General features: G+C 47.6%; 1 protein-coding gene across 1 annotated transcript in view; it reads right to left on the bottom strand.

Annotated features, from left to right (window-relative positions):
• Positions 1–12,003, bottom strand: part of LOC142570711 (uncharacterized) — a 69,936-nt gene that overhangs the window by 25,938 nt on the left and 31,995 nt on the right. The window contains exons 9-10 of the mRNA XM_075679057.1: positions 10,225–10,299; positions 2,480–2,587 (exon numbers count right to left, since the gene is read on the bottom strand). Of these exons, the coding sequence (XP_075535172.1) occupies positions 2,480–2,587; positions 10,225–10,299 (183 nt within the window). The remainder of the gene's footprint in view (positions 1–2,479; positions 2,588–10,224; positions 10,300–12,003) is intronic.

Below are 12,003 nucleotides of genomic sequence, written 5' to 3'. Positions count from 1 at the left end.
ACTGGGTACCCCCTTTTATTAGCGTTTTCGTTTCACTGCTTCTAAACGAGAAGCGACAGGGTGTCGGTAATCGCTGGCACAGGACATTACCTTGACGGACCACTTTCTTGCATGCCATTTGTCACGGTCGCGTGAGCTCCATAGTACTTTTAGGGGAGCATAACCTGGACAAGGCAGATGTTGCGTAGTTGAATCGAGGAGATGTTTCTGAAACTACCTAGAATTTCTTCCACAGTTTCGAGTGATTTCACTTGCATCTGTCTCTGGAGTTCCTTGGGAAGCCATGACTAATAAGCGTCATGGAATCAGGCTCCGGAAGTTGCGTGCTCGCGATCTGAAGAAGCCATCACTTTCCATAAGAAGACTCTAGGGAATTCGTACAAGTTTGTCAGTCCCACCTTTCAAATGGGTTTTCGTCGAAAGGTACCAGGAAGATCCTTGCCTACTCGTCCGACCTCTCCGTCTTGTGGACAGCGAAATAGAGCTCGTACCACTTTTTTAAAAAAATATGGGGTTTTACATGCCAAAACCACTTTCTGATTATGAGGCACGCCGTAGTGGAGGACTCCGGAAATTTCGACCACCTGGGCTTCTTTAACGTGCACCTAAATCTAAGCACACGGGAGTTTTCGCATTTCGCCCCCATCGAAATGCGGCCGCCGTGGCCGGGATTCGATCCCGCGACCTCGTGCTCAGCAGCCCAACACCATAGCCACTGAGCAACCACGGCGGGTAAAAATTCGTCCTGGTCCGGGACCCGAACCCGGGACCTACCACTTTTAAAAGGGCCCGGTCAGCAAGAGACGCATGCTCGTGATGCGCTCACCGGCCTCCTGTCTTGAGTGTGTTCTCGCATGCTTGCTTGGAGAACTTTGCGCAAGTTTGTAGGCTTGAGCTTTCGCCATCGAATGTATAAGACTTTACCATCCCCTTATTGGGTCTTTGCTAGAATTGGATTACGGCAAGAAGTCTCTCGACCTGCATGCTGCTGCGGCGAGGGAGCATTTATAGGAGGGACGAGTCAGCGGAGGAGCCTTCATTGCTTGGGGAAACGTTTGCATGCGTTTGCACAAGTAGAATCATGGTGTATTCTCGAAACTTCAACTTCAGCTTTAGTGCTATTTGAAAGTCAAGCTCCTGCAGCGTCTTCCCGATTTTTCGAGCAATGAATTCGCGCAGTTGGGGAGTCGTTATGCTTTTTAGCAAATCAGACTTGGTGCCTTCATCCAACTCACATCTTGAGAAAAATGGCTCATCACGTGAACTTCGGGATACAGTCAGCGTTATTCACATAGTTGCGGTCTCAATCCTGTCAGACTGCGCCAGTGGAACATTTCAAGCTTGACAGCAGCAGAACCTTGCGTTATTCTTCTTCTACGACTGGAATCGACAGTCAAACAGTTCTTTATCTTCTATCGTACTTTGGGTCAATACATAGCTGAAAATAAAGGCCAAAAGTGCTACACGTAGTGCTGAAGTAGAAGTTTCTTTTTTCGGGCTACTATTCCGGTTTTTGGAAAATGCCAAACAATAACTTTCGCTCTAGAATCACGCCGGAGCGGCAAGTAACGCTGATTCATTATCTGTATTAAAAGCAGCCAATACCAAAACTGATGCCTAACTTTGCCGCATCATTTGGCGCAGTAACATATGTTCAGGAGCTCCTCCTCTGTAGCTTTGCATTCACTATGACAGAACGGTGTCCCTGAGTATAGTCTCATGATTCTGTCCTAATATACATGGCTTAAATACTTACTGGCTTCAACCAGTTATGACATGTGAACTTAAGCGATTATCTAATACGAAGTTCTGGATGATGTGTACACTAAATTTGATGACCGAAACCTCCGAGCTCACAAAATAATCAAGAAATATAGATAAGAAAGCAAAGGGCCTGCGGAAGAACGCAAGCAAGGCGCGGTGCTTTCGATGTGCAAAATCTAAAACTGCCTAGTGCTTCTCTGATAATGTTGCATTACTAACTACAACGTTATTAAAACAAACGAAATTTTGAGGTTTTACGCCCCTAAATAGGAATCTGAATATGAGGTACGCCAACGTGTGGGACTGCGTATTAACTTTTACCACCTCTGGGTTTTTAACGCGCACGCCAATGTAAGTTCCCCACGAGCGTTTTTGCATTTCGCCTCTACAAAAATGTGGCCGCCGCGGACCGTATTGAACCCACGACCTTGTGCTCACCAACGAAATGTAATACCCACTAAGGTACTGCCATGGACGTTTAATGTTCTCATTTGTCGCAAAAATTCTAATGTTTGCAAGACGTACATTCGTGAACAACAAAAAAAGAATTTCATACGTGCTCTAGATTCTCTCCTTTCATTACACAAAGACAGTCATCACTGCGACTAAATTTTTTATGCCATATGACAGACGTTATTATATGCTGAAAGGCTTCGACAATGAGCCAGCATAAAGAATGAGGCGAATGCGCAAAAAGCTTATTCTCGGTACGCACCTCAATGAGAAAAAAGTAGAACAGGTGTACTCCCTTGTATCGGCCAAATCCCCTCTCCGAGAGGCCCTTGTCACTCTTGCTCATCTTCGCTTTGATCAGTGCATACATCTGTGGAGGTGAAAGAATACAAAGATTTGTTTATCGCGCGGCTCTTCAGGAACTAAATATTCGGTCAAACTCATCTTGGCTCACGTTGAAAACAATACGCTAGCTGTAGACAGTTGCTGAGACTGCACAGACATCACATTATGAACTCCAATTTCAAGTAGAGAAGCACGGAAGCAAAATGCGGCCAGCTTAGCTTAAATTCGGCAGATAAATATTATTTAAGCACACTGAAGCAAGCGACTCCAAAGTCAACAAAGGTGCCCACAGATGGAGTAGCGCACGTAGTGTAAAGGTTATAAACAGGGATAACGAGTTTCAGGAAGGCTCGCAGCGGTAGTTCTGTCCCTACTACAGTCCCCCCTACAGAAGCTAAAAACTACCGCCTCGAGTGGGAAAACACAATCGAAGGAAAGGGAGCGAGTAAAACCAGAAGTAGTACCTTATGTGCAGCGTGTGAGCCATAACCTCAAGAAGGTAGCTACCAGATATGGCATTCCGGTTGACTTTTCGGCTCCAAACAAGTCAGCTCAATTGTGCCCCCGGATCACACGCGAGGGGCCGCGAGGCTGCCAGAAGCAGCACGCCAAACATTTCAGGGACTGTGTTAGAGGGGTGGTCTGCGAGGTGCCCCTAGATTGCGGAAAGTCATATGTCGCACAAACGGGACGTTGTATTAATGACAGACTGAGGGAGCACGCTAACAGTATCGGTAAGTGTGACAACGCGCATCTTCCTGCGCACTGTAAAGCCTGTCGTTGTACGCCATGCTTTGAACATATATTGATTCTTGGCAAAAGTAGGGACCAAACTGCAAGGGAGTTGTTGGAAGCGTTTTATATAAAAAAGAAAGGGTCTGATTGTGTCAGCGATACATCTATCGTATTATATTCTGCAGAAATGTGCTTTATCCAAATTATGTTGTCATGACCATGTTGTTCTGTCACACCTTGGCTCCCTGCGCATGAGCGGAAGTTGTCTTTTCTTCTGTACGTTTGTTCAGGCTGTCATTAAACAGTTGGTAGTTTGGCGCTTCACTGTCTTCTTTTCTTCTGTCGCTTTTCAAGAAATGTATTTTGCACCACAAAGTATACTTAGGAAATGGAGAGAGTATTCAAGTTAGGCTGATTTCACGTGGTTCACGATACTGACTTTTTGCCGCCTACGTCCATCTTCAAGGTATTCTCCGAACGCGAATCCACATGTAAGGGGCCTTTATAGGAAGGAGTCAATGGTCCATTGCCGGGAAACTAAACACAGGCTGCCCGCGGGCGATACGTGGAGATATAGGTCGAAGATGGTTGGGCCAGCAATGTAGCCTCTCTAAGTGCTGCGCGGCTGCTGGCGGAGTGCCTTGCTGGGTGCAGAAAAACTGGCCTGGAACGTGGATTGCTGATCCATATAGCATCTCGGCTGCACTGACTCTGAGGTCATCCTTGATTGTTGTTCGCATCACCAGTAGTACAAGGGCCAGCCTTTCCACTTAGTGCTGTCTGTTGAGCATGGCGGTCAATGACGCCTTCAGTTGTCGGTGGAGACGCTCGACTATGCCGTTGCTCTGTGGATGGTAAGCCGTGGCGTTATAAAGGCGCGTACCCAGCAGTCTTACCAGGGCAGAAATAAAGCGAGATTTGGAATTGTCGGCCATGGTCAGTAGTTAATCGCAAAGCAAACCGCACCACGACACCCACGTAGCAACAAAGGCTTCCGCCACTCTTTCCGCCGTGATGTTTTGTAGAGGCGTCGCCTCACGCCACCTTGAGTACCGGCCGACACCCATGAGGAGGTGCCAGAAATCTTGGAAGGGCGAAAGAGGACCGCCGAGGCTGAATGCAGGTGATCGAAACGGCTCTCTAGTGGTCGAAAAGGCTACACCGCTGAACGCGTGTGCCTGGTCACTTTCGCGGCTTAACAGGCTTGGCAGCTTCTTGCACAGTTGCGAACATTTTTGATCCCTGGCCAGACGAAGCGGTTCGCGATAAGCCATGTGGCGCTCTGATGCTGCGATGACTTAGCCCATGCAGTGAATCAAATATCGGCCGCCGAAACTGATGGGGCACGAACTGGCGACGAGCTGCCTGCGATGTGTCGCATGTGACCAATGTTGTGTAGGGAAGCGCCACCTCCACATGCTGGAGCGACGGGCTTTTTTTTTCCGCAATTCGCGCATCTCGGGGTCATTTTGCTGGACGGAGGCTAGAGCTTGGAAATCTACAGGGCAAGTAGGCACCGCGCCAATCCGCGACAGTGCGTCACCAGCTTGATTTCGAGTCCCAGAGATATGGCGGATGTCCGTAGAAAATTCGGAGATAAAGGAAAGTTACTGAAGCTTACGTTCTGAGTATGAGTAACTGTTCTTGAAAACAGAGATTAACGGCTTGTGGTTGGGCAGAATATAAAATCTACATCCTGCAAGAAAATTTATGCAGATCCCACGCACTGATGGAATCGATCTAAGCGAAGCTTTTCGTGTTGGACGCTTTGATTGGCGATAATTAGCAATGATGTTGGCGTTGTTGCGCGCCATATTTTATGACGTATGAGAGGGTTGAGAGTTGTCATTTCCTCACATGGCACATCGCATTGTGGCAGAAGTATTAAACTGGAATTGGATTATGGGGCTGTACGTGCGAAACCCACACTCAGATTACGAGGCAAGCCGTAGTTGCGCATTAATTTTGACATCGTGATACTTTTTAACGTGTCCCAAAATCTAAGTGCACGTACATTTTCTATTTCGCCCTCGTCAAAATGCGGGTGTCGTGACTGGGATCCAATCCATGACCTCAAGCAATACCATAGCCGCAAAGCTAACGCGGCGGGCACAGAAGTGTTAATTTGACGGTCGACCGCTTCCGTAGTATTTCCTGGACCCTGCTGTGTACCTTAATAAATGCGGCTCTGCTTCTGCGCGCTGTGCGTCAGCTGCCCGCCTGACATATTTGCATGACATCTATTTTTCATAAATAGCCGCAACGTTCTGTACTGTACATTGAACTCAAGCTTATCCTGCTTCCCCGCAACCGCTGTCGTATAGTAGTGGGGTTTCCTTGCCTTCTCATGTCACCTAACCCCTCTCTTAAATGGGAATTGCCTCTGGTCCTCCATCTCCTTCTTCTCTTCTCCTCTCTACAGTTCTATCTGCGTCCCGTCTAGCCTCGCACGTTAGTAGAAAGGGAAGCGTTGCAGTTTCTGCAATACTTCTGAGGGGAGTCACGGATAATTACGGCTGCCAAGAGGCTAATGTGGCGACGGCCAGGGAGCTCCAGAGCGCATTGTGCACATTCGACGCGATGGGGTGAAAACGAGTTTCTCCCGTCGCTTTTCCTCTCTTACTCGCGCTTGTGATCTATATACACGCTCTGAACCATCCCCCGAGACGGTGTGCGCGACAGCAGCAGCCACCGCAGCCCATGGCAGCCCACAGCAGCAGCAGCACCAGTGTGAAAGTCGAAGGAGAAGGCAAAGAAAGCTTCGCCTTAAAAAACTCCGTGCCCCTCCACTCTGTCAAGAAAGATGACCAGCAAGGCTGTGTACGTTGGCCCCTTAATGGCAAACTGCAACACCGCCGTGGGTCAGACAGGCATTGCACTATCTTCGCGGTCGGCCAACGTATGGGGAGTGCCTAACGCCTGCTTGAGTTCCGGGCGAGTTGGCCCGGCATCGCACACCTTCGGGAGCGGCCCACATGAGGGGAGTGCTTAACACCTGTTTCACCTCAGCCGCAGGTCGGCCTGGTATTGCACTATCTTCGGGATCAGCCCATGTATGGGAAGTGCTTAACGCCTGCTGCACCTCCGCCGCGGGTCGCCCCGGCATTGTACTATTTTCGGGATCGGCCCATGTATGGGAAGTGCTTAACGCCTGCTTCACCTCCGCCGTGGATCGGCCCTGCATTACACTGTCTTCGGGATTTTGTGTCTACTCGCGGACACAATCCTGGGGGAATTAGCCCTTAACAACTTTGCTGTAAAAAATAGAAAACATAAATGCTTGAAAGCGCAATAGATGGTCAACATCTACCTCTCGACGGTGCTGTAGGGAGCTTGTGTAGGTGTGAGGCGCTTTGAGAAGAAGCCCAGCGGGCCCCAGTCTGTGCCATCGTGCTGCTATACTGCACCCACTGCGGTGGTGGATGTGTCTGCGATAAGGCGATTGGGCGCGTCGGGTAACGAATGAATCGCCAACACTGCAGTAGACAACCGCGTTCTGGCTTCCTGGAAAGTGTGTTCGTGCTCCGAGGACTAGTGGAAGGTAGACGGTTTTTTGAGTCGCGACGCAGCAGGTCGGTAAGCGGTTGAAAAACTTACGCACGTGATCGTATAATGCGCCTGTGAAAATTTATGAGCCCCAGAAGCTCGAGCAACTTTCGGAAGGAAGTTGGGAAGGGGAAGTCCTGGATTGTCTGCACCCGTAATTCCAGTGGCTTGATGCCTTGGGCTGGAATGCGATGGTCGAGGAAATCCAGAGCTTCAACTACGAAAATGGATTTGTGGGGCTTTAGGAACAAGCCGTGTGCCCTTCGCCTGTGCGACTTGCAATGAGAATGTCGTCAAGGTAGAGGAAAATGAACGGGAGTCCACGCGTAACCTTGCCAATGAACATATGAAAAGCTTGCGCCGCATTCTTCAAACGGTAAGACAAATGGACGAACTTAAATTCTCCAAATGGTGTAGTGATTGCTGTCTTCGGAATGTCACTGGGCTATACAGGAACGTGATGGCACGTGCTCATCAAATCGATATTGCTGCACATTGCGGTTTCTGTGAGACAAGCGCCGAAGTGATGTATATGCGGAAAGGGATATTGAGTAGCGATGGCATTCACAGCTCCGGAATCACCCAAAGGCCGCCAGTCGCCACTGTCCTGCTTTGGAACCAGATGTTGAGGTGCAGAATTGCTGGAGGTAGAAGAGTAACACCGAGTTGAAGCATGTGTGCGATCTCACGGCGGGTGACCTGCAACCTTCGTCCAGCGAGCCTCTATGGCCGCGTGGTGACGAATGGGCCGGTGCTGATGATATGATGTGTCACCTTGTGTTTCATAGACAGCGCAACTTTTCGGTGCTTCGTGAGATGCAGGTACTCAGCAAGTATCTTGTCGTACTTTGAGATTGGCCGAAACGTACTGATGCTAGATGAGGTGGTGTTGGACAGCAGGCCAAGTACATCGATGGATGTGACGTTACTCTCTAGGCGCCGAACGCGAACACTCACGTCTAGGCTGAAATGGCCGAGGAAGTCCGTTCCCAGTATGGCAAAGCTGACATCAGCGATTATAAACAAGCATCTCTACAAGCACTGGAGTCTGATGTTTAGTGTTAATGACGGGACTCCATAGGACGCGATGGCAGTGTTGTTCACTGCGTGGGCATGGGTGTGGACTTGCTATCTGCGGCCGTGGCGGTAACCATAGACATCTCGGCTTCGGTATGGACGAGGAGGCGGGTGCCGGTGATGCGGTCGACAAGGAAGCATAGGCGGCTTGCGCGAGAACCCATGTCCCATGTTGCCGTTAGCGAATGGCCTGTCCGTTTCCTGTCCACGAACAGGGATGGGTGCAGCGACCAGCTTGTTGGTGAGAGCGACGATGGTACCCGCACAACTGCCGCGGCGAGTCTCTAGGTGCGCTGCGAGACTGAAGGCGATTGCTAGTGTTGAAGTTGGTCACCAATGTTGCCATCCGTCCTCAACGTCTCCAGTGCACTGGCAAGGAAGTCCGCTGTTTCCTCCTGGTTGGTCTTCTGGCGCTGACACTCTCGGAGCGATGACAAGTAGCTGTGCTGCAGACGAGCAGTCGCACAATCGGTCAGCGAGGGCAGCTAGCCGATCGAGACTCGCCTCGTCGGAACACGCCAGCATTATGCGTGTGGACTGTGGGAGCGACCGCAAGAACAGCTCGCGCAAAATTGAAAGCTGGCTCGCATTTGCGGTGTGCTCACCCAGTAACTGATGTAACCACTGCAGTAGTTGGGATTGTCGTTGGTCACCGAGTTCCTCGGAGAGGAGCTGTTGGAGCCTACTCTGTTGCGATGGCTCGAGACGCTGCGGGACCACGCGTTTCAAGTCGTCGTGTCCTGTGGGCCGAATGCATTCCCGCTAGCAAGTCGGGGATGTCAGGGGGTAGCGCGGCAATGACGTGCAGGTACCTTACTGTCTGTGAAGCGCTGCGCGGGAGTTGAAAACGGGCTTCTACTTGCATAAACCAAACTCGAGGATTCTTGGGCCTAAAGTGGGAAGCTAGAGCTCTGCGGCGACGAAAGGAAATCTACTCATGGCGTCTCTGTCAGCAGGAGTAGGAGCAGCGTCGTGCACGGCAAGTGTTCAAAAAAAAAAAGAAACGTAAGTGTCCTTGGTCGCCAGTTGTTGGGAGCTCGGTTAAGCGGAGAACAGGGTGGCTGGCCTAGTCAGGCAGCCACCGCACTTCGAAGAAAAAGCAGAGGGCAATGATCGCCACGTGGAGGCAAGGCGATGTAAAATAGATTTCCCAGAAGCGGGGACAACGTATAATGACCGACAGTTGCTGCAATGCAATACATTGATGACGTCGTGGAATAGTCCGGGCTTTTTCCCATCAAAAACACTCTGTAGAACCGGGTATAGGCGACTTTTCTGACGTAGAAATGACACGTTATTTGTAACCCGTAGACAATAACCTGTTCGGGAACAAATTACAGTTCCTGAGGTGGTGCATGAATGAACTGCGTTGTACTGCGCCAACTGAACTGTCAATGGCTTTAGATCCATGTTTTATTTGAAAAATATAAAAAGAAATATTTATAGATCTAAATGTTCAGTTGTAAACAGGTCTCACGAGGAGTAAGTGTTGCTCTAGAAGTACGTAGGTACGGAATGATTAAAAAGAATAACAACTTCATATTAGTGGCATAGAAATAAACTTTTTCCTTTTTTTAAACTGAACCCTTATGTGCTCTTGATAGACGTTGTGCGAGCGCGACTTCACCAATTTTGTTAGCATGAATATCAATGACAAGGACGGAATACATCGGGATAGTGTACGAAACAACCTCGCGAAGCGATGAGCTTTGGCGTGAGAAGCTGTCGGCGCTCCAGGTAATAGCACATGTAAACCAAACGATACATTTGGGCCGACGTATGCTGCAGATGGAAAAGGAAGACTGAGAACGCGACTTGCAAATATGAAATTACGTAAACAAGAGGTGTTACAAAAGAAAGAAACCATTCTTTTCATCGAAGCAATAAAAGAAATAGCGACACGCAGAAATGACTAATAAGAAAGATAACGAATTGCTGAAATTTAATTTAGGCAAGATCATGCACCAGATTCGGAATTTTAATTTCAGAATGCCAGTGATCAATATGTTATCCGTTCGCTTAATGCACGATTCGCTTCCCTGAATATGTAGCTCCATGCTGCTCACATTAATATATTTAGATATGTGTAACTGATATTGAAATTAGCAATCTTGTTATGCGTATACGCTCGGCAGTATCACAGGTCAGGTCAAATTTAACAATACTGACCATATAACTGACCATATAACTGATTTTACTGAACTTCATCACTATAAATGGGGCTGGAGATGCAAGAAACACCAGTTATTAGTTCTTGAAGAAAAAATAGATCAATAGAGCAGACACTCATCGATTGTACCGCACCTCTTGCAGCGGACGGAACATCACCGCTTCAACCAACAGGGATTCCAGTAAGTCTTCCATAGACCTCTCCGCAACCTGCGAAGTGAGGAAACCTATTTTGCAAATTGTCGACAATGCAGGCGCATGTTATCATAGGTGGCAGAAACGTACGGCACATGGGTTTGTGCGAAGCATGGTAGTCATTTTGTTGATCTGGCAACTTTGTTCACTGTCAGTTTCGTGCTACTTAGACTTAAAAGACCTTTAGCAGTTCATTCTTACGTCCCGACCAGCTCCCATTTCTCTGACGACATACACGGGTAAGAACGCAGGCACGCTGTCATTAGAGATTGACACAACCAATTTTAGTTACACTTGTTGTATTTAGAAAATAAAGCTGCACTGTACCAAATCTACACACACACACACACACACACACACACACACACACACACACACACACACACACACACACACACATATATATATATATATATATATATATATATATATATATATATATATATATATATATATATATATATATATATATATATATATATATATATATATATATATAAGCATATGCCTCGTACCTCGTAAAAATGTTCACCTTGTAAGAATTTGTTTCTAGCCATCGATTTCCAAATCTTCGCCGCTGAAATATGAAGAACGAGCTTGCTGTTCCGGAATGTTTTATCGCGCAGTGAGAAAAACAACTTTATGAGAAGTAAAACAGCATTGTACTTCGCCCCTAGACGAGTACCTCTAAAGCAGTTAAGCAGAACCAACACATCTACCCAGTGGACATGCGTTAGACCCCTACTGACTTAAATACCGAAAATTAAAGACGTCGCCATATTAAATATTTGCCTTCAGGTCTTTGAAGTTGCTTAGTAACAAAATATGAATATAATGATGTACCTGTCCAACGCCTCGATTAGTGAGTCGGCGATAAGTAAAAGACGTATGACTTCGCAGTAAGCACCAATTGACATTGCTGTGCACGGTTTTTTTTTTCAAGCAGATCACGCTGACGTTGCCTATAATTTTGATACTTTGAGAGAGCTCCCTATTGCTTTTAGTATGTTTTAATATCGAAGTTTACTTACAGATTATAAATGCTTCCCGCACGTTTCATCAGAAGCACTTTGAATGCTTCCTTCCCTCTTTTTTGCAATAAACAAATGCATTTAAAGAAACCTACAAACAGCTTTTGTTTTGTATAGGAAAGAAGGCAGCGCGGCTTTACTATTTCGCTCCTTTTGCTTGTTTCGGCTGGATAAGACGGCACGTGGAGTGAAAACGAACTGGAACTTGTAATACGGGAGCTTTGCCCGTGACACACCCGAACCATTTTGTACCACATGGCGATTGATGGAATTTGTTTTAAAAACCTTGCATTTAAATAAATATACTTGCTAAGAGAGTTCGCGCTGGTGTCATTCATGCCTGCCTTCTTGTCGGTATGTGCCTTGGACAATCCAGAGTTCATGGACATGGCGTAAACTAATCGACAAACAAGTAAGGACAGCCTGGTGATCGCGTCGGTTCGTTGACAGGATGAAGCAGAGCTAATGACGAACGCAAACGAAAGAAGCAGCCAAGACGGTGCTCCGACTTCCAACTTATATTTTTGGATGGGAGGGGGGTGATGAAGAAAGCTGTTTATGCACATGGAATACCTGCATTTATTCTAGCCCGCGCCAATAAAAGGTGTCATGTAAAGTTACTCCACAGGCATGTCGTAACTATAGGCTGAATATTTGTTTCTAGCAAAGCTTAGTTGAGGGTCGGCGC

The sequence above is a fragment of the Dermacentor variabilis genome, chromosome 2 (genome assembly GCF_050947875.1).
Source record: "Dermacentor variabilis isolate Ectoservices chromosome 2, ASM5094787v1, whole genome shotgun sequence".
In the NCBI taxonomy this organism is placed as follows: Eukaryota; Metazoa; Arthropoda; class Arachnida; order Ixodida; family Ixodidae; genus Dermacentor; species Dermacentor variabilis.
This window is presented reverse-complemented; position numbering and strand designations above follow the sequence as displayed.